Here is a 22,997-nt window from a genome sequence, read left to right on the forward strand (position 1 = left end):
TTAAATCCCAACCTGCCAGGCAGTCAGAATGGGCCTCCTGTGCAACTGAATTACATTTAGCATACGGTTTTATTAGATGAGACTTTTCTCAGCCATGTCAGGCATGAAAGTCTGACTATAAATAATATGTTTAAAAGCTGTATAGAAGTGCTGCCTGTAAAACAATGTGTTGCTCTGAAATTGCCAATTAGGTCTCCTGTTTGTTTTGTTGTGGTAGAAAGACATGCTCTAACAGTTCATACTTTTTTTCTTTCTTTTGTTCAGATTAGGAAATAGAAAATCCTGGCCTTTTCTCACATTTCCAATTGACATTCTAAAGAGGCATATTCAGTACAGAGATATGCATGAGTTATTGAGTTTTACTGGGTTTTGGTTATGGCTAATAAAACCCATTTTTTGCAGTTATTTAATTTGCATCTATAATTGCTGCAGTTGTACATAAATTAGACATGCAATTGCAAGCCTAATTCAGCTTGTCTACTCCTTCTGCTACATCCATAATTATGGAGCTGTGGTAGCTTCATGTTAAGAGATTTACAGAAGTTTTGGAAAGGATTTGGCTCCAGGGAAAAAATAGCTTGTTTCTTTCAGCTGCTTTTCGTGAAGGTTATACATGAATGTCCTGGAAATAGCAGCAGTGATGAGGGGCACTCCCTGCCCTGCAGGATTCCCAGTGGGAGCAGATCTGGCAGGAGCTGTAGCAGCACCACGAGCTGTGGTGCCAGTGCAGCAGCTCAAAGCCTGGTGCAAGCGCTGGCCCTGCATTACCTGCCCTGCTACAAGTTCAGTCCCTGACTGTGTCCTCCCAGCCTCTTTCCCTTTCCTCACAAGGTGCCAAGGGCAAGGACTGGGAAGCTCCTGGAGCATCTGCTCATGTCTGTCTTGGCCTCTTGTTTTCCATGCATCCATAAATCTGGGGAAACTTCAAAAGCTGAGAGTTGGTATTACTTTTGCAAGGGCATTGTGCCAAGCTAATGTGTGTCAGGAAGGCAGGGGTAGGAACAAGGCTGTTCTGGTGCCAGCTGAGCTGTGGTGGTCCCACGTACATGAAATGGCTCAGTTTGGCCCTGTCAGCCTCACTTCTTGCAGCTCTTCACTGGTGTTTCCATCAGTGGTCCAGCACTTGAAAGCACATTAAAATGTCTCTTCCCAAAACCCTCTGGCTCCATGGTCACACTCTACAAGTATTTGCCAAACAGAGCAATCTTCTCTCCAAACATAAACCCTTCTTCCCTCTCACACAGGCTTTTTGGCATGAACCTTTCCTTGCTCAGACAGTTACCTACAGAACCTGTTAGGGTTTCGCCATGACTTGTCTTTGGGGAAGGGGGTTGGTTTCCTGGAGGTTATTCTGAGTTGCAAGGAGAGAGAAGGTGGAAACGTGTCCCTGTTGAAATTAAGGCTCTGATACCAGCAGGGCAGGATGTTGCTCACAGGCCCCTGGGTATGTTTTGGCCTTGCTGAGGCTGATAGCTGTAAGTGATGTCTGGATTGAGCTAGATCCAGGGGTGGAAGGCTGGGAAACAAAGAGACAGGAGCTGCTTTTGCAGCTGGATGAGAAAAAGCTTTTTTTTACTCTCTGTTTTCCCTGACTAATGGCAGCTGAGGGGTTCTGCAAGAGGAGTTGGTTTCCCTGGGTGAATTTGGGACATATAGGCAAGACCACATGCTGTACTCTATAGGTTTGGGGTTTTTAAAAATCTTTTCACAAGGAAGTTCAATCAGTTACTTTAGTTTCTCTGTTGTGAGACTTCAAATGGATCTGAAATTTGTGACGTTAAGATATAATCCTGGCAGGTTAATGCTTCAGACAATTTGTTCTTTGCTGATTTTCCTTGTACTTTAGGTGATCCAAACACTGGTGTTCTCTTTTGTTTCCAACAGCATTGCTTGGCTTTCCAGATGAATTTTTAAACCATAATTTCATTGGAATTTTCCAAGGATATTTATCTCCCCCAAACATTAAAAACCTCACTTGGGCAGAGCCAGCCTTTGGTCAGAAGACACAGCTAAAACCCAATGCAATGGGCAGTGGTTACTGCACTAATTTAATACCACAGTTTGACACTCTCACTTTGTTAGGAAAAAAATAAAAAACGTTGAAAAGGTTTTTCCCTTCACAAGCTGCTTCTTTTCCCCTCTTTTCATGTTGTAACTTTTTTCATTGCAGTTGGGTTTGTTTGGTACGGTTCCCCCCTTGGCCCTCCCTCCACAAGCTGGTTGCTCAGAACTGGTGTTTTCTGATTTTTAGCCAGGATAATACCCATTGCTAAAGCTGGAGAACAATCTCCCATTCAAGTTGTCAAGAAGTCAAGGTCAAAGCTAAAAGCTTTAAGTAAGGCAGACTCTGAGAAAAACAATCAAGCTCTCACAGGCAGGGTTGAGGATCTCCCTCATATTCCAGGTTGAATCCCCAGAGGCTCCAGTCCTTTGGCAAGGTGCAGCTCTTTGCCTCTTTCTGTGAACTAGCTCCTTTAATTCACATTATACCTTCAAGACCTAAAGCATGGAGTAATTTTTCCATGCTTGGAGCCTCACAGGGCAGAGCTGGCTCCTGCCACTGGGGGATGAACACTGCTGTGCTGGCAAGGTTGAGTGTCCCAGAGAAGTGGCAGATGCCCTATCCTGGAAACAACTCAATGTTAGTCTGGATGAGGTTTTGAGCAACTTGATCCTAATTGCTGATGCCTCTGCCCATTGCAGAGAGGTTGAACTAGATGACATTTAAAAGTTCTTTGCATCCAAAACTATTCTATGAATCCATGTCCTGAGCCTGAGCTGGTTGGGCGCTTTCATATTGTGGAATATATGTTCACCAAAATGATATGTGAGTTCTTGCTCCATTATTTAGGTTTTTTTTTATTCCCTAAAACCCCCTGTGATTTGATTTGAAAATAATTTCAAAACAATCATAACTTTGGTGAACCAGTTATTCAGCAAAACGTATGAGTTGCCCAGCTGCACTGCAGTATTTGAAACCAAGGCACCTTGGAATAAAACCAGAATGTAAGAAACCTTTCCGAATGCTTCAGAAATTTTAGGGAAGATTAGCCAGAAATAGATTCAAAAGAGCAAGAAAGTAATACATTAAAATTCTCTGATCCTAAGAGAAATATAGGAAAGGTCGAATGGAAAGCTTTGCACTGAGAGGAGCCTGGAGCTCACTCGAAGAGAGGCTGGAGAACCAGGCAGGGAGAGCAGCTGCGTGCCATCAACCCTCAGCTTTCTTCTCAGGCTCGCTGGGACAGGGGCAGCTGTTGATACCATTTTTCTAATAAAGTTGAAACCAGTGAGAAAGTGATGGGTATTGATTAGTGTCAGCTTCAATAAATACATGTCCAGCTCCCACACTGCACAAGATCATTCAGAGTCCTGCAAGTCCAAAGTAATTGTTGAGGACTCATGGGGGCTTCCAGGGCACCACAGCAAAGAGGTGTCTTTATTGACTGTGGTACTTTCATGTCTTATTTCATAACTGAATAGCGCTGTTGTTGGACAAGTAAATGCTGTTTTGTATGACTTTCAAAAACATTCTTTTTCAGCATTGATTTATGGTCTCAGATCTGGTTGAACAGGTACAATAGGTGAACTGAAGGAAACTGTATTTGTGGGACTTGTGTTGCTGAGGAGACAGGTAGAAAGTTGCTCTTGGGGAACAATAATCTGTTGAAGAGACAGACCCTGACACCCAAAATGTGCCTTCTTCAGCTGCCAAAAAATATTATTTTTCCCTCCAGCCTTGCTTCCCCTTTGCTACAAATGTCACTTTATTCCTTTTAAGTAAGTTCAGTTATGTTAACTTTGCTGTTTATCTTTGTAGACTTTTCTTTTTAGAGTAATGGGAAAAGATAAAGGATTTCTATGTCGAAACACTGAAGAAATAATACTCTCTTGCTCAGCAAGAACTGAAAGTCAGTGGAGTCTATTCTGACTTCAAATGAGGGAACCACATTACTACTTCTATTAGCACAATATAATTATAATAATTTATAATTATAATAATATAATAATAATTTATATTGTAAGAGTTTGTATGATCTGTTACCTAAACATTTAGATTTTTGGAAGGATAAAGAAGATGAATATACTCATGGACATATTTTTACCTCTTGATTACCAAAATGGAACATAAACTGTGGTGTTAAAGCTGATGATTTGTGGAAGGTTTTTGTATTTCTGTTTTTCCATGTGGCTGGTGTTCAACTGATCACAGGTGTCTTTACCATCAGGTAAACTAGGAGTGGCTTGGTTAGCCAGTTCTTAACTAGGTGGAAACATGGGATAGAGTTCAAGTAATCCACTCCAGTATTTGCATAAAACCCATAATTCATTGCAGGAACTCATCTCTGGAGTGACTCTGGTTTTACCAGTTTTAGAGAGAATGTGTTAATTACTGGAAGCTTTTACCATGTATGTCAGCATTGCTCTCAGTTAACTTCTTGGTTACTTTAGCAACTGTTTTTTAAGGCATTTTGAAAGCGTTTTTTTCTTTGGTGTTGGCTTTAACATTTCCATTTGTTACTATGCAAAAATAACAGGCTAGAGGCTAAATGGTCTTTAAATACTGTTCCAGTTCCAGAGGCAGAAACTACTTGGAGTTTTGGAACAGCTGTCTACTTTTATCCTTAATAGCATCCACTGTTTCTCTAACATCCATTGACTTGTCTTGTCCTCTTAGCTTCCAGTTGGGTTAAAACCATTTAAAGAGAATTTAATTTAGTTTTAAAAAAACATAATATCTCAATTTTCTGTTGTTTCTGATAGTTTTCTAATCTTGACTTAATTTAAAAACATTTCTAATAGAAATGTTAGCTATGTTAGTTGGTTAGAGAGTTGTTCATCCAGCCCTCCAGTCACCTTTGTACCTTGTTTAAATACAGAGTTCTCTTATTTTAGCCTTATTACATGTAAGTATATCTATATATATGTGTGTGTGTTTATACATATAAGTAAGAGGCTTCCCAGCTCTTACTGGGCATTGTGCATTTGCTTTTCAAAGTCTGATTTCATTCTCTGTAGGAAGAGCAGAGCGGTCATTACTATTAAAGCAATTTTATAGCACTCTGCAAAGGGAATACAAATGCAGTTTCTGACCACTTTAAGCCTTATTTGCACAAAGATGATATCTTTAATTGAGGAGATAAATTCCTTGCTACCTAATTCTTGAAAGGCTTTTATTTTGAGGTGGGTCTGATTTGTCCCTATAGGAGAGTTGTCTGCTGCCTGCCAAGGAGCACTGCATCCTACCAACTACATCTCATTTAGTAGAAAAATGACCTGAGTTTGATTAGGCTAGAAGCCAATTTGAAGGACAAGCCAGTCAATGCTGAGTTCAGCTCGTTTATCAGTAATATGTGAATAACCCTACAAAAATAGAGAGGTCCTGAAATGATGATCATTCCTTTGGAGGAAGAGGGGTAGATGGTGGGAAGAGGAAATGGAAACTCCTTTTAGTCTTGGCACTTACAGTTGAGTTGGGTGAAATTTTTTATTGGTGATAAAAAATCCTGAATTTTTCACTGAACTTCACATCGATAAAGAAGGAAAAATCCTGAAAATGCAGAGGGCTTTCATGACAGTGCATTCCAAACAAACCATCTCCCTTCTTTCCCTTGAGATATCTTACAATTTTATATAATTCTCTGCATTGAGACTTGAAGAGCTTGATTACATATCGAATGAGTAAAATTTGACTTCAGATGAACTGAAATTCTTTTGTTTGTTTTGTTCACTTTAAAAAAAGTTCAGTATTCAAGTCCATTTGACCTGAAAGGATTTAAAATTTTTTGGACCTGCCAGAAAACGAAATAAATGCATGTTGACCTGTTCTAATCCTTCTAAAGCTCCCAGATATTAATGCTAAATTTATCTTCAGCAAGGAACATTAAAGCCCTGCCTGCAGGTGCTGGGGAGATGGTTTGCCTGGCAAACCTTGGCATTTGTCCCTGTGTTCCCTGAAGCTCAGGGGCTGTTGCCAGGACACAGCTTTCAGGGATGGGGAGTGGGATGTGGGAGGAAGCCCTGGCTTTGCTTTCTTAGGGCCAGTGGAGAACCAACTGTGACTTCTTTCCTTTTCACTTTCCTCTCTTGCATTTGAGTCCTCACAACTTCTGCCTGTAAATTTACCTTTTCCTCAGAGGGTTTTGTTATCCTCACACCCATTCATCTTGTTTCCTTCCTTCCTACCCTCCTTGCCCTTCTCCCCAGCCCCAGTCCATGCTCATGAAGAGGACTGCCCATTTAAAGCATCTCTTCTCTTCTGTCACTGCCAGGACCCATCTCCCACCTACCCACCCACCACAATAGAAGGGCAGCATTTCACATTTTGCCTTTTGTAGGGCCTGACAGATTCAGAGCTCTTGTACAAATAACAAAAGAAGCCTTTGCCCTTGATTTTGAAATGCCTTGGGACTAAACCTCATGTGCTTTCACTGGAGCAGAGACTGATTCTCTCTTTCAGGGTTTTTTACTGTCATTTTGAAGTTTAAGAAATTCCTGCATCCTCCAAGTTAGTTTTGTCTTTCCTGCAGTCTCTAATCAATTGCAGCTGCATTTATTACTGCAGAAGGTCCAAGCAGATTTAGCAACAAGGATATTTCCAAAACATAGGTAAAATTATAACTCCTTCTTCCTCAGTTTTAAATCCTGCCAGCACAAGTAGCCAAGGCATCGTGTATTGCCCTGCCTTTGCTCAGCCTAGACAGATGAGGTTTTCTTCTTGTAATACTCAATTTAACCTTTTCTTTTTGTCTGTCTGACTGCTGATTTACGGTAAAATTTTTTGAGATGTACAAGAAGCCTGTTGAACTCAGTGATATTGTAAAATGCAGACATTTTTTACCTTAGAATTTGGGAAGATTTCTTCCTATACTTTTCTTCACAAGGTGAAATGAGCAGACTGTTTACTTTGTCTAATTAAAAGATCATTATGATTATGTAGGAAACAGGAGCTGTTTGCACTGTCATTTTTGCTGTACGTTGTTTAAACTGATGAGTTTTATATTCTACTTGACATTGAGAACATTCATTTGTATGATTTACAACTTTATGAGACTCTATAACCCAGAAAAGTGCTAATGCATCCTTCTAAAAGGATGGAATGATTCTACTTTGAAACGTTACCCAAAGACAAGACTTGGGGTTATGGCTAAAAAGTATAGGAAAGATACATATTTGCTCCAGTCATTATTTTTCAGTAATGTTTCCAATGATGTATGGTTATTTTGTGTGTTTCCTTGCCTTTTCTCCCTCATCTCACCCTCCTGCCCTGGCTAGGAATTTGACTTCTGTTACCTGTGTGTTTTTTAATGTTATTTTCCTGAACTGTAATTAAACTTCATTTCCCTTTCTTGCGGAATAATTGGCTTATGGGAAGACAGCTTGCCATCCCATGTAATCTGTTGTTATTCAGGTCCTGTACCATGGCTTGGCATTTCATTCTGTTAAAAATGCAAGTGGGATTGTTAGACATGCCACCTACAAAGCCAGGGGGTCAGCTTGGCAGCTTACTTAATGTGCTAATTTGCTGTAATTTAATCATGCTTGGAATATGGATTGGACATCTGAGTGTCTTGGTGGCAGACTTGGGCTCAAACAGCCCACAAACACTTCGTTAGAGCCTGGTCAGGAAGAGCCAGTTGTGGTCAGCTCCTGATCCTTTGCCTTTGGGACTTCAGGTGGGATGTTTGGGGCTGGTAGAACTCTGTGGAGCTGTGGCTCCGTGCCCAGTGCCTGTGAACTCTGCAGTTTAATTAATTATGCATTAGCTGCAAATGAGACGGAGCACGTTGAGCTCCCTTTGTAGCTCTGCTTTGCCCAGGCACAATGAGCACTCCAGGGCTTGGGGGGAGGATGGAGCCCTCATCCCAGGCCAGATGTGGGCTCCTGCAGTGGGGGACTTTGGTGAATCAGGCACCTTGTTTTGCAAGTCACAGGCTCTGCAGTACAGGCCAGCTTACAGTGACTTGCCAAAATATTTCCCAGATAGCACTTCTCAGATGCAATCAATTAAGTCAGTGACACTTAGAAGTTGAACTCTAAATTAATTTTCTAAAGTAGCTTTCTTTACCCCTTTTGGTGCTTACTTTTAAGCACTGAGTTTGGACATCTTGCTCATGCACTATTTGGTGCTAAATTGTGAACCTGTGTTTGCAGTAGTAAGGCTGATAGCTGAAAATTTTCCAAAGGATAAGTTTCGCTGTTGGAAAAATTTTGTGTTCAGTTCTCAGTGAGCTCCATTTCAACCAGGTCATACAGACTGGTTTCCTGGCTGGTTTGCCATTTCTTTCATTTCCTCTTTTTGCCTATTATGTTGTAAGACAAAAGTTAATGTTTTAACACACCATGTTTCACCATTATAAAAAAGTTTTAGCCAGGGGTATTCTATTACCTTGCTCTCACTTAATCTTCTAACAGTGCAATTATCTCTCATCTTTATGTTATTCTTTATGTGACTCTGGCCCTGATGAGATCAACTTAGTTTTTAGCTTCTCTTTTTAGTATTGTGGTATCTTTTCTCTTTGTTGTGGTACGCCAGAGAAGATCTCCCTGGCAACACCTAGCTGTGGTTGTTCTTAGTGCCTCTGGCCTGGCCACTTGCTACTGTGTCCACCTGTCCATTTTCACTGCACTAATTGGTTAATCCTTTGGAAAGACTTTACTTTTTTTTCCTTTTTCTTTTTTCTTTTTTTTTTTTAAGGTTCTCTATTTTTCAACTTTGGTAGGTTCACCTTTGTTTTTCTTTATAACCCTGATTCTCTGATCTAGGTTTACATTGCATATTAAGATAAAAATCTTCCTTGTGAGGGTGGTGAAGCCCTGGCACAGGTTGCCCAGAGAAGCTGTGGCTGCCCCATCCCTGGAGGTGTCCAAGGCCACGCTGGAGCAGCCTGGGCTAGTGGAAAGTGTCCCTGCCCGTGAAAGGGGTTGGAATGGGATGACCTTTAAGGTCCCTTCCAACCCAAAACATTTTGTGATTTTATGATTCAGGCAGGCACTTGAGCATGTCCCAAGTTTCAAAGTCACTGTGCTGTTGTAAAGGTGACAAGAAACAAAAGGAACAATGGCTTGTGCCTGTGTGTTTGCAAGAAAGTGCATTCACTCTGCAAATGGAGGAGAACAGTTTACAACAATTGCTCTCTATATGAAATACTGTTAAATAATTTGAACCCCTGATTTCAAATGCCAGGACCAGAATTCCAGCAGGAATTCAACTGGTCTTCATGCACTGGAGCCTGAGACCTATTTTTGGAGAGCCCAGCCCAACTTACCCAAACAGCTGTGGCAAACTCCCCCTGGCCAGAGGAAAGGGGGTGCAGACTCTGTGTAAAAATGTGATTTGACCAGAAACAGCATTACCATAACTCAGAGGCAGGGATCTTGTAATGAGATCATAAAAGCTTCCTTTTAAATGGCTGCTTATTTGTACATCAGGGCAGGACAATGATTTGTGAAGTTGGAGAGGGTGCCTGGTCCATCCCCAGTCCTTAGTTTACTAGTGTGGTCTTACTTTTGGTTTATGTAGAAATGTGTGAGAGGAGGAAATTGATCCCACTCCTCAAGAGAATTCTGCTCCAGTGATTGCTCTTGCTTAAGGATTTACCGAGTAGCAGCCATTGTTAGCCTGTGATTCAAGAAATCACAAGAATCACATGAAAATTGAGCTCCAAGTTAAAGTTGTGTTGGGGCAGTGTCCTCCTGGAGATGCCTTTTAAACAGAGCTGACTTGGTATCATGTACCCAGTGCACTCTCTGGATTTCCTCTTATTTAGGCTCTTTTCAATTTGCTTTCACCTCACAGAAGCTCTCTCCCATTTTAATTCCCTCCTGGCTTTACCCAGTTTTCTTATGAGTGATCTATAGCAGAAGGGTCCAAATTCAGATTGTAGTATGGGAAAGGGATTTATAAATTATGAAACACCAATGTAGCTGAGCAGGATGGTTAGGAGGGAGAAGAAAGACAAGTAGAGGACATTTGGAAAACAAAGCAGAGAGCAGAGGAAGGTGAGCATGGCTGTAAAACCAGCAGTAATAAGTTTTTTAAGAAACTGAAAATCAGAGAAATTATTGATTAAGAAATGAGCATAACACACCATGGTTGTGCTGCTGCTGTGATGAAAAACAAAATCCCAAATGGAGGAACTTATAAATGGGAGAATAAATCACTAGGGGATAAAATCCAAGGTTTGATGACTGTTCATTGTTGACTCCAACCTCCATGGGTTGGGCTTCAATCTACCATGGAAAACAAATTAGGGTTTTGGTAAAATGCATGAACAGACTAATTGGAGGCTAATTAGGGGGTCAGATGATCTCAGAGGACTGACACAAGAGGAGCCCACAGGATCCAAGTGGCAGGGAGCTCTGCAGAAAGATGGCTCATGATTTAAGGTGCAATTTCCAAAAGAGCAGTTCCCTGTCAAGCTGTCAGCAGGGTTTGATGCTTTTCCAGAGGTGCAGATGTACTCGAGCAAGTCCACCCTGCCTGCATCTGCTTCCCTACCACGCAGCCTGTTCCTCCTGCATTTGTGGCACTGAGGGATGGACGGGCCCATGCCTGCCCTGGGATTGTAGTCCAGGCCTGGAGTGGCACTGCCACCAGCTGTGGTGCAGCAGAGCAGGGCTGGCTGCCCCGGGCTCCTGGGCTTTCACAGATGTATTTGCCACCACAGCAGAGCGGGTTACAGCCGTGCTTCACAGTGCTCAGCCTGAGTCACCGGGGTGAAAAATATAAAAACAACAGCGCAAAAGCTGGTGGTTTGCAGCAAGGGATGGGAAGCTGGGAGTTCCTTCAGCAACGTGTCCCAGGAATGGAGATGAGTAGCAAAGCAGCAGATCAGAAGTGCTGATCCTCGTGTGGCTGCAGAGAAGGTGCTCAGCAGTCAGCTCAGGCGTTCGTCTGATCCCACGCTGACAGATGAAGTGCCCACAAAAGCAAACCAGCTGCATTTCAATGGTGGCTGGCTGGTCTGAATGCTGCACACTCAGGTTTGAAATGAAATTCCAGCTCGTTGCTGTGCTGACAAGCCGCAGATGATGGCTGTGAACATGACACACAGTTCAGTCTCCCAGCTGCTCATCCTGGTCTCTGCTCTGGGCTTGCCAGAAAGTTCCCTTCTCCCTATCAGAAAGAGGAGATAAAATATTAGAAACTGCTTTATTAGGACAATATTTCTGCTGTGAGACTGGGGAACCCTAAGGCTGGTACTGTTAAAGTCCAGTTGTTTCATAAGGACTGTAGATGCAGCTGTATTTTCCTGAGCCTTTTTGAAAGGGATCATGAAAAAAACAGGATCATGAGCCAGCAACTGTGGATTTGGTGGATGTCCTAAAGGGAGTGACAGAAAACACAGAGAGAAGAAGTTTTTATGGCAGGCAATGTATTCATGCTTCAGCAACTCAGAGCATCTGTTTGAGCTTTGCCTGCCATGATGGGTGAGGCAGAATCAGGAGATGTCATGTAATTGGGTTTCCATAAAGAACATGATATCAAACATTCATGAGCAAGGCAAAAAATCCCAGAAAATAAGGTGGTGTCATCCCAAACTGTTGCAGATGGAGAATTCTTCTGAATATGTGGAAAAGCAGCACTATTTGACAATTTGGGCACTTTTTTTCCTTCTCTGGAAGATGGTCTGCAGTGGTAGGAGAAAATTACTGAAATATCACTGAGTTTTTAGCTGGCTTTGGAAAAAAAAGAAGGGGTTTTGAGGGATTTTTGGTTGAACCATAAGAGTGCTGCTGTCATTTGATTTACTCTGAATGAGCAGCAAAAGAATCTTGTCTGGTGGCTCATTTTCACAAATGTGAATTTTTTCTAGGAGGGCTGAGAGGGTTTCAACACAGGTTGTTGTGAGGCTCAGCAAATCACAAGTGTCTGCTCTTGGGAGATGGAGAACAAAGTTGGCACAAATAATTAGTGGCTGATTTGGCAAAAGTTGCTGAAAATTGACATCTGATGGAGAGGTCTTGGGATGATTTAGTAAAACAGTGCAGTTTGAGATTACTTTTGTGATATTACTGTGCAAAGTTCAGGGGTGATCAGAAGGAATGTAACGTGGAAAATGTGAAGGAGGAATTTGGTGTCTTATTTAGTTCTTTGTGCTTCCTCTTGAGCTTTTCTAGCACATTGTTAGCAGCACAATGATACAGCAAAATTACTGATGTTAACTAAGGAAAGTTGAGATGCCAAAACACCACAAATTTCTCATTTACTACATATGGAACTTTGTTTCTCTTCCTTTTTGCTGAGATACAGGTATTAATTTCACTTGGATGCCATTTAGGAGGAAATCCAACATAGGAATAACGTCTCATGGTCCAGCAAATCCAGCAATTCATTATCCAAGAGCCTGAGAGGCAGAGCAGCACTGGAGGAGGGCTCTGTGGGGTTTGTGGTCAGGCGTGTGTGGAGACATCCCTGCCTGTCCAGGGACAGCCTCTGGGGAAGAGCACTGGGTGGGAAGTTGGGATATGAACCAGAAATCTTGCAGCTACTGTTGTAAATGTTTTGAGCTGTGTTTCTGGTCTTGGGATGGTTCCAGCACCAGCTGGAGCCAGTGTGGCTTTCCCTCTGCTGGGAAGCACATGGGGTTGGTTCCTCAGAGGTACCAGTGCCCAACACTGGGTGTGTTGTCCTGAGGGGAAGAGTTGAGGGGTGAAGGTAACTGTGTATGTGTGGAATTTTTATGCTCCCAAGAAAATTTAAAGCGTCTGGTTGGCACTTACTGGCAGTGAGATGACTTCCAGGGAACCTCCTGATAAGTTCCCAGGAGTTGGCAGGACTGTAGGGACTAGAGTGTGACAGTGATGAAGTGAGCAGCAAAGAGGGAGGACAGGCAGTTTTCGCTGCAGGATGGTAGGATCACATTTTGCCTCTGGCTGATTTACTCACAGCAGGAATAAAGGTGCCGTGCCAGGAGTTAGTTTGACACATAAGGGAGAGAGATGAAAGTACAAGAGCTCAAGATACCTTGACAGCAAATCACCCACCCAAATAACAGCCCCCCAGCCAGCAGAGCTTCCTGTCCACAACCTCAGTGCACGGCTCAGGCTGTCTCCCTGCCCAGCACTGCTGTTCTGCAGTAGCAGCTCTGATAGCTTTGCCTTGCTGCTGATTGCTTTAGCTTTTTATGCACAGCAGAGAGAAAACATGACCTGCAGCCCCTGCCAGCCTAGGCTTGCTTTTCTACAGAGCTCTTAAGATTTATGGTCATATTTTACAGTAACTGCGATTTGTCTCATAGATCATGAATATATGATTGCCCCATGATCCCATATCGAGTCTCCACTGTGAGGGCTTGGTCATTACTTCAGAGCACTAGCAAGGAAGTTTTATCACTGAAGGTTTCCTGGTGGAGTAAGCCATGAGGCTGGGCTGGAGCTGGCTGCTTGGCAGGTCTGGAGCCTGATAGAGCTGCCTCCAGTCCTGCCAGGCCAGCTTCATCCGCCCTCCATGGTACACCTGGGAGTGACACCTGGGCTCTGTGTGAAGAATGAATTCTCATGCTCAGTCGTGGATTCTGACCAGACTAATTTTAAAAGCTTGTGGCCCCAGGAGCAGAAGCTGCTGGGGGCCCTGAGACTGGCAATGAGAATGTGGTGGTTGTGCTTGTTAGCTACATTAAATGCTGCTGTTTGGGGAGAAGGACATTGGGGCTCCATGGGGGTGTTGGACCACCACGTGGGACCTTGTCTCTGTGCACTGAGCAAGGGGAGCCCTGCCAGCACAGTGCAGAGGAGATCCCTGCAGCTCTGGATCTCAGGACAAGCATGTCCTTGAAGCTTGCTGGAAACTGGCAGGATGCTGTGTCTTGCAGGGGCTGTCCTTTGCCTGGAGGACTATTCAAGGAGAACAGAGACCAGCTTCTCACCACACAAGGCACAGCCTGAGGCCCAGGGCAGTAAGGATTGCTCCATGGGGATTGGGGATGCCTGGTGTGTGTCCCTCCTGGCAGCCGGAGGCTGTGCAGGTCGGTGTGCTGTTGTCACCTCGGTGGGGAGCTGAGAGGACTCTGCTCAGGCTGCACATTGCCCAGGACCTGCTGACACAGCAGCCTGAGGCAGCAAAGTTCAGGCAAGAGCACAGATGTTCTTGTAATGAGCCCAGTGATCTGGTGACTCATTCCCTTCCCAAGCAGCCACTTTTGATGTGAAAACTTCAATAAATGGAAAAGGAGGATCCGCTTTTGTAACATTTCCAAGAGCTGTTTCTCATTTCTGGTTTGAAGGTGATGGCTTGGGATTCCTCCCTTTGCTTCCCATTATATTTCTGTGAATGAAGCATTGGGACCTTTACGCAACCCACAGCCCTCTCTGCACCTTTGCTGACCTCTCTAAGTGAGTCTTTCCTGACATTTGCTAAAATCAAGAGGTTCTCGGTGGTGATTCCAGTCTCTTTTAATGCAAATGGCAATAATGGTATGAATGCTGATTATTGTTATTCTGCAGGATGAAATGTCAAGATTCCATATTTTTAATGTTAATTTTTAGTAGGTAAGTGCCACATTAAGCATGTCCATCCTGTCAGGGAACATGTTTTTCATATCACAGGAACTGTTAGAAATCATTAGTAATGAAGGAGACAATTGTTATGCCTGGTGGGCTGGTCTTTGACGTGCAGTAATGCAAAGTGACATGGAAAATTTGGAATGAAGGGTGAAAAGCTGCTAAAAAATTGTGGGCTTAGTTATAAAATAATTAAACTCGTATCTCTAATGTGGTGCTGAGCTGTAATGATAAATAGGATCCATGTCAGTGCTGTTGGATTGCACATGTGTAACTAGGAAAGGAGGTAAAGGGTTGAGGCTTGGGGGACTGGTTCGGTGGTACAAAAAGATGTGCTTTGCTTTGGTGGAGAGCAAAAGGATGTACTGGCAACTGCATTTAGCTTGAAATAGGAGTCTGTGGGCAGTAAGATCAGGTATGTGTCTATCTTTAATTGTTCCAAATAGAGGCTACCCTGGGCACAGGATCCCTGGCCAGTGTATTTCTGTTAGAAGTATTTTAAAGCAACAAGTTTTTTACTGCAAACAGCTCTATTCTTCTCATCTAGACATTGGTATAACTTGCTGCTCTTTTGGGCCTGTATTTATTATGCAGTATTACTTAGTAGAAAGTACTGCTTTTACTTCACAAAGTGAAAGCATTTTGGGTCATATTTCTCTCTCATTTAGGTCATTTTTAATTGGCATTTAGTGAAACTAACGCAGTTATATAACACTCAGAACGTAACAAATGCTGCTGCTTCAGATTTATCTGAGCTGAAACCTGAACCTCTCCTCCTGGTAACTTGTTTGTCTGTTTGATTTCAGGCTCCAACCTCACTGGTTTGGACAATCTCGACAGCGCGCTGGGCCTTGTCGAGGAGCAGGTGCAGAGATCGAGGCAGCGCCGTCGAAGGCACGCCACAGAGGATGATTACAACATCGAAGTCCTCCTGGGGGTCGATGACTCAGTTGTTCAGTTCCATGGGAAAGAACATGTTCAGAAGTACCTGCTGACCTTGATGAACATTGTGAGTACAGCCCTGCCAGCTGCCCTGTGGGAAGGCTCTGAAAGGCCTGGGAATGTAGGTTGGGTAAGCCGTTTGAATAAGACATAACAGATTTTTCTCGTGGTAGGAGATAAAATAGGAGGGAAATCCAGGCCACAAGACAGAAGCTGAGTGTGGGACTGTTAAAATGTTCAAAGTCCTGCTTATGTGCTTTGGTGGGTGGGGACACAAGGTCGGGGGCTCAGGTTTTTGGAAGTCATTATGCTTTAGCTATATGTTCCCTTAACCTAAGCGTCCTGCTGAGGAACCGGTTTGGAGAACTGTCTTCAAATAAGGTTCTAACAGAAATTACAATTGGCTTTTACATTTTTAAAACTACTCTGCTAAATTCTCTGATTTCTCAACTTTAGGTCCCGGGCCACCTCCCTGATCCTTGTTCACACTGCAGTAAAATGTTATGCAGTGTAACACTGAGCTATCTTAAATTGATTTAATATTTGCTCCATGACTGACATCTTTAGATTTCCTTAGTTAAATATTTAATCTTCAGAACCATAGTCTGTGCAACAGACTATGCAGTGTAGGAGTGATGAAAGGAGACACTAGGGAATATTATGTTTAAAAGAATCACTTTTTATTTCTAAATATCAATGCAGGAGCCCTCTAGCACCCCAGACAGTAAGGAAGGACACTACTTTTTGGAAAGGAATGAAGTCTTGAAAAATCATCCCTAGTACAGATCAAAATATATTTTATTCTTTTGCTAAAGAAATAGAAGTAAGTGGTAGGTAGCCCCCTCATAGACAACTCATTTAAGGATGACTTTCTTCCTGGTTCTTTTCAACTGGAACAGGAGTCTTTTCTCAATAAAACATACTTCTGAAAAAGCTTTGTCCTCAGTGAATGTGTGTTCTTAGTAAAATAGTGTTAAAAAATTGCAGGTCTGCTCTGTTTTTGACAAATGGAGTCTGACTGCTGAAGTTTACAGTCTTGTCAAGAGGATGAGCCTGTAGATGACTCCTTTCACTTTGCAAACCACTGAGCAGAAATCCAGGGTATTAGGTAGATTGTCTGCAATGTAGTTTTTGCAAGATAGATTTTTTTAATTATGAAGCTTGGTATTTATTCTTTGCTTTCTTTGTTACATTCTTTTAGCAATGTGCAGAATATCACTGTTTTTCATTTTAAATGAGAGGTGGAATACAATTTAAGAAAATCCCGTGTGTGATATAAATTCAGTTATGACTTTTTATAACAGCGTTGTAAATAGTTAAGAACCTGTCTTGACATTAGAGTTATGGGGTACTTGATGTCTGCTCTGATGGCTGTAAATGCATATATTCTAACAGAAATGACATAGTGAATTTCATTTATTTGTGTGGTTTGTTTTCTCTGAGGCTTAAAACAAAGTCTACAGTGAAACAGATGGTTTTATGCATCTCTAAATTAACAAATCAAACAGGCCAAACCAGGAATGTGGCAAACAGGCCAAAATAGATTAAACTGGACTCTTTACTTATCATGTCACTTAAATCTATTTTAAAGAATTAAAATATACAGTAATGGTAAAGAAGCCATAAAAGTTCCAGCTCTGGAATATACCTTTTCCTAATTTTAGTAAACCATCCAAGACACAAATTGCAAGAAATAACAACTCTTCAGCAGCCTGTCTCTGCAAGTGGTTTAGAAAGTGCAGCCTGTGTAACCATCCCCACAGGGCATGGCAGCTCTTGGCATAGGCAACAATTATTCTGTTGAGAGCTCTGAGGTAGAAACATGTCTTTTGGGGACTGAGGATGTGTCCCATGCCCTGTGCCCAAATTCAAGGAGCTGTTTGAAATCCCCAAGGCCTCTTGGAAGGCTCTGGATAGTTGCTGGCAGTCATCAGTGTTGTCCTTTCTTTCAAAACTCATCAGGTTTCTAGAGTCTGTATTTCAGCAGAGGGGTGGGTGATGGTGACCAGTCCTGTTTCCAGCTCCAGCACAGAGAGGCAAGAGGGGTTTGTTACTGCAAATGGTGGTGCTGGAGACCTGTATTGTGCCAAGGACAGCACAATGCAGAACCTCTCCTTCCCCTCAGCAGGGCAACTCCAGCTCTTGCCCTCACTGCTAGATGGGTGCAAGGTGTAATTCTGTCTAGAGCATGATTTTGGTCTCCCTTCTTGAGATTCACAGTTACTCCCCCATTGCCCTCTCTTCTACCTCTTTGAATAGCTGGGGGTTTTCATTTAGAAAATGAGCCCACTATAAAAGGCCTTGGGGTCCCTGCTGTTAGGGGTCACATGGATGCAGTGGGTTTCTGATGAGATGTGTAGGTCCAAGGCCACTGAAAAAGGACAGCTAGAAACAATTCCAGCTGTATTTTCAAATCTAATCGGAGATCCTCTCATAACAATCAGATTGTGTGTACCCTGCTGGGTTTAGGATCTAATCAATTAGCTTCCTGAAGTAACAAGGCATAAAATCAATTAGCTTTGTATGGTAACGAGGTAGTAAACATAAAATCAAGAATGGATGGTAACAAAATTAAATAATACTGAAGATACTTACTGGAGATAAAACCGGTGATCAAATGGTTCCATTTCTGAGGTTCCAAGAATGAAACAAATACTAGGTGAATTGTCCTTCCTGGGGCAAGTTATTACTTTCCCAGAAGCAGCTCCCAGCATGGCTGGTTCTCCCACTGTGCTTGATCTCCTTGTGTGTGATGGCATGAGCAGTTGTCCTTAACTAACTTTTCCCAGGGATCTTGGGTGGAACCCTACCACCAACCCAACCAAAACAATATTTTTTTTTCAAGCCCAGTTCAATGACTGTAAATTCAGTAAAATCTGTTTTGTGCAGCTTAAGTGATGTGTTACAGTCCACACCTAAAAGCCATGAAGTGAGAAAAAACAGGGGCTGGGTGTCCTGGCTATCTTGAATAACTGTGCTAATATTTATCCCAAAGTTTGGAAATGAAGTCACTCCCAAACAAATGGTGATAGATGCCAAGAGGATTTTAACACGTTGGGCTGCAGCCACGTATTGTCTGACTCTGCGCCAGCCGTTCCACTGCAGTGAGCTCGGCCTCATGCCTCCCCTTTTTCATCCTCCAGTCATTTCCTCTGACAAAACTCTGGTTTCTCTTGACCTCTTCTCTTTTCTCTGCTCAGCACTGTCAGGACATTCGTCACCTTTGGAAAATATGCCATTGCTTTTGCTTTGGAGACCCTCAGCTGCCTCTTGCTTGCACCATTTTCATTTGTGTGTCATGCTGTGTTTTTTCCTGGGAAGGATATTGGCCTGCACAGTCCAATTTCCAAGCGTGAGCCCACACATTGCACAAATTAACTTTGTATTTATAGCATGCAGAAGCATTTCCACAGAGGAGAGATATTTGTGTTGAATCTTGTAGTTCTGTGGTTACTCAGGAACATAGAAGGTAATTCAATTTCAGCAAGAAAGCATCTCAAACCCTCAGTAATTGTTTCTGCGTGTACAATTGTTTGGGAAATACTAGAAAAGTGGAAAACTAGAAGTGGCGTTGGAGAATTACCTTCTTGCTTGGGAAAGAAAAGGTTTTCACTGCAGGATGCTCTGGGAGGAGGAGGAGGGCACTGACATTGAGCTGAATGGCTTGGATGTGTGCACTGGTCACAGGATAAAAAGCCTGGCTGGGTGGTTAAGCCCAAAGGGTGATGGTGAATGGAACCAAATCCAGTTGGTGGCCAGTCCAAAGTGATATTGCCCAGGTCCAGCAGCCTTCAGTATCAGTGATCTGGATTAGGGAGTTGAGTGAATCCTCAGTCCGTGTGCAGGTCACACCAAGGTAGATGGGAATGTTGATCTGCTGGAGGGCTGGAAGGCTCTCCAGTTGGATCTGGACATGTCCTCAAGTTACCAGGAGATCTTTAGATTAAATATTTGGAAAAATCTTTTCATGGTTGTCAAGCATTGGAACAGGCTGTCCAGGGAAGTGATGGAGACACTGGAGATGTTTAGAAGATGTTTGGATGTGGCGTTTGGGGATGTGGGTTAGTGGTGTCCTTGGCAGTGCTGGGGTTGAAGGTTAGACTCAATGATCTTAAAGAGCTTTTCCAGCCTGAAGGGCTCATTGATTCTGAAATGGGTGTTGTTGGTACCCAGTCCTGGTGCTGAAATTCTCTGTTTCATAACCCTCTTAAAAGTAGTTTCCAGGATTAAGCAATTTTCAGGGATAAAAATCTTTAATTTCTTTTCCATTCCTTTACTGTAAAAGGGCTGATATTAAAATATTTATATACATTCATGTAATGGATATATGGACAAAATATCTGTGATACTAAAGCCCATCTAAGTGCCTAATTGCTGTTATTTCAAAGGGAGATGGACCCTAAATAAGAATTATGCCTCACTCTGGGCTAGATTTATCTGAGTTTACCTGCCTTTGAAATCAGTGAGAATCAGTATTATAAATTATCTCATGGGATTATGTATTCCCCAGCCTTCAAGTGAAACTTCAACTCCAGAACAAATACATTAAACTTTTCATTTGAATAACTGAAATCAATGAGAGTTATGCAGCTGGGCGCTTTGGAAAGTCCCTGGAGTCTTTCACCTGCATCTTTCAGCACTACACATGTCTTTGAAACTGTGGCCCTGAGGCGCTGCTGAATGTGTTATCTGTCCTCTTTAATAGGATGTACATGATACTACTATTATAGATGAGATTTCTGCTCTCGTATCTCTGGCTGATGAGGAATGAAGATTTGCAGGTACAGAACAGCAAGTCCCTAATGAGAGGAAAGGGCAGAAATGCCATCGGTTTCTAACTGACAGTTGGATAAAAACCTGAAAGCATGTCTAATTCAAGCTGCTAAAAAGAAAGTGATGATTGAATACATTGAAATAATGGTGCTCCCTGTCTTCAGAATCACGCTTTTTAAACTAAAAAGCATTTCTTTTAGACAGCAAGGATAGTTCAATAATGTAGAATTTGACTGGATTTTTGAAAATTAAATAATTCATAAGCTCCATTGCTCATTATTTAAAATCAGTTTATTTTAATATGGGCACTTTAAATTTGAACTAACTCTAAGAAATTCCACAAATAACAAATGTAAGTCCAACTCTATTCATCTGAGGGACTTCAGCTCTCTGTAGCTGAATTACAGCTTGTTTGAAACTTTAAATATATGTATGTAACTCCACATTTTGACTGTTCATTATAAACCAGTAGCTGTGACTGGTGTGAACAGTGTCTGAAGAGGCCTCCATGAGGTTATTTTTGTTCATTATCTTGATTGCCACCCTACAGTGGAAGCTGTAGTTGTGCTTGGGCATTCAGGGGCTCCTGCAGGAAAGACCCTCTCAGAACTCTTACAGGTTGTACTCATTTTCAGAGAGATATTAGTCCCAGTGTCAATTAGGTGAGCATTGCTCATTACTGGTACCTGGAATGTGCCTTGCTGCCCCATTGCACAGGTTTTGGTACTGTCCTCAAGCTAGAGGGTAGGTGCGGTTAAAAGATAGATTTTTTTCCATTACTCCAAATACCAAGATGAGCTTTAGCCACAAAGGTTTCAGCCAGGGACTTCTGAGTTGTGACAGTGTGGTTTGTGTGATGGAGTGTGGATGATTAGGATCAGCTTTCAAACTCTGCATGCTTCTCTTAACCAAACCACTTAGATTTGAAGAGGTCACCATATTTATTACTTTAACACCACACCCCTATCCCTTGTTGTAAAGTGATAAATCAGTCTGCTTAATTATTTTATGATGCTATAGTTGATTTTATTAACATGATCTTGAGACAGTAATTCAGAAAAATACTGAGTCTGTTGGTGCAAAGGTAATTTACAGTGTTTAGAGAAACTTCTCACAGCAGTGGTTTATGAGCAGGAATGAGAAGTTCCAAGAGCCTGCGGGAGGAACTAAGAAAAATAAATTAGTCATGAAGTCAGAAAACAAAGTCTATGACCTTTCTAAAGCCAATGTTACAGTCGAAGATGAGATAAAGACCTGTAACATGAATGCCTTGCCAATACATCTGCTGGAGAATGTTTTTCATTTTGATCAGAAGCAGCTAACTTGGACTTGGTAACACCTACTGACTCTGACACCAGGGAAGGTAAATCAGGACTCGGACTCATATTTGCATGGAAAATGCAAGATTCTTATCTCTGTTTTGCAATGTACGCTGCCAAGCTCTTCTAAAACTGCCTGGTGTATGTGGTTTTGCAGAAAGATAGATGTTTTCCAAATGTGAGATCACAGTTTGACCTTTAAGTTTCATGTGTGTTGTGTGGTTTCATTCTTCTTTATTCCTTGTGATGCTCAACAAAGATTTCAGGGGAAAAAAAAGAGTTCCTCTCTGAGGAAATGAGGAAATACCTTGTAAAGACTAGAAAGGGAGACTAGGAGCCCTTGATTTTGCCTTACGACTTTCTGTGTGACCAAAGTACATCCACCAGAGGAATTGATGTACTGTTATTCCTGTGGGATTAAGATAAAGTTTTGGGAATGTCAGAAATGCTCATTTGGGATCTCCAAAAGCATAAAGAAGGTGATGAAAATCGATGAGCACAGTGGTGTTTGAAGTGGGACGGCAGAAAAATAAAGTGAGAGGGGAACGCTTTTGGGAGGGTCAGATTACAGAAGTTTGTGCTCAGTATCCACCATGACATTTCTGGTTCCTATCTTGTAATTCAAACCAGATGTTTCTTACAGAAATAGACAATCACTGGATGCCCACCAGGCACCGAGGCTTTGCTGCAGATAATTATGATCTGATGAATGAGCTGCATCTCGGGCTGGGCTCTAACAATGGCTTGCCAGGAGCTCTGCCATCCCACAGGGAAGGAGCTGATGCTCTCCAGCTTCTCCAGTATTGCTCTGGCAGAGATCCACACATGGTCCCAGCTCTGCCTGGGAGCACGTAGCTATCAGTAGTTTCTGCAGCAGCAGTTGTGTAAGGATGTGGGTGATCAAAGAGCAGACTAATCAGCTTGGATCAGTGATTTGTGGTGGCTGCAAAACCAGATGACTCTTGGTTTGTGCCCGCTCTGGATGGTCAGATGTGCCCTCTGATGGCTGCTGTTGCTGGGTTGGAGCCGTTTGGTAGTGACACAGCCTGAGGTTGAAGCTATGAAATGTCCACAGGGGTGTGTGCTCAGGGGGAGCGGCGCTCACCCAGGCGTGAGGAGCAATCCATGGAGCTGCCTGGGGACAAACCCGATGGTTTATGGTTCAGGAGCCGCGTTGGGATGAAATGATCTGCCTTTTGCATAGCAGATCCTAACAAACTCTGCAAGGCTGGGAACTCCTTCAAACTGAATTAATGGGTTTGCTGATTGGCCAAAATACGCAGATTATTCTCCTGTGGTGCATTGGTTTAATTAGGGATCCAGGGAACCACCTGACTTTGTCTAAAAATCCTGCCAGCACTATCAGCAGGTAACCTGCTCTGCACCAAGACTAGCAGAACTGAAGGCTGTTGATTACTATTTGTGTTACAGGAGCTTTCAAAATTCCCTTTTAGGATC

General features: G+C 42.6%; 1 protein-coding gene across 1 annotated transcript in view; it reads left to right on the forward strand.

Moving 5' to 3' along the window:
• The window catches only part of ADAMTS2 (ADAM metallopeptidase with thrombospondin type 1 motif 2), a 174,400-nt gene that overhangs the window by 99,520 nt on the left and 51,883 nt on the right, over positions 1–22,997 (forward strand). Inside the window, exon 4 of the mRNA XM_005523547.3 lies at positions 15,312–15,514. Within this exon, the coding sequence (XP_005523604.2) occupies positions 15,312–15,514 (203 nt within the window). The remainder of the gene's footprint in view (positions 1–15,311; positions 15,515–22,997) is intronic.

Source organism: Pseudopodoces humilis, chromosome 17, assembly GCF_049639895.1.
Source record: "Pseudopodoces humilis isolate 2021_Gansu_Grassland_sample_001 chromosome 17, ASM4963989v1, whole genome shotgun sequence".
Lineage (NCBI taxonomy): Eukaryota > Metazoa > Chordata > Aves > Passeriformes > Paridae > Pseudopodoces > Pseudopodoces humilis.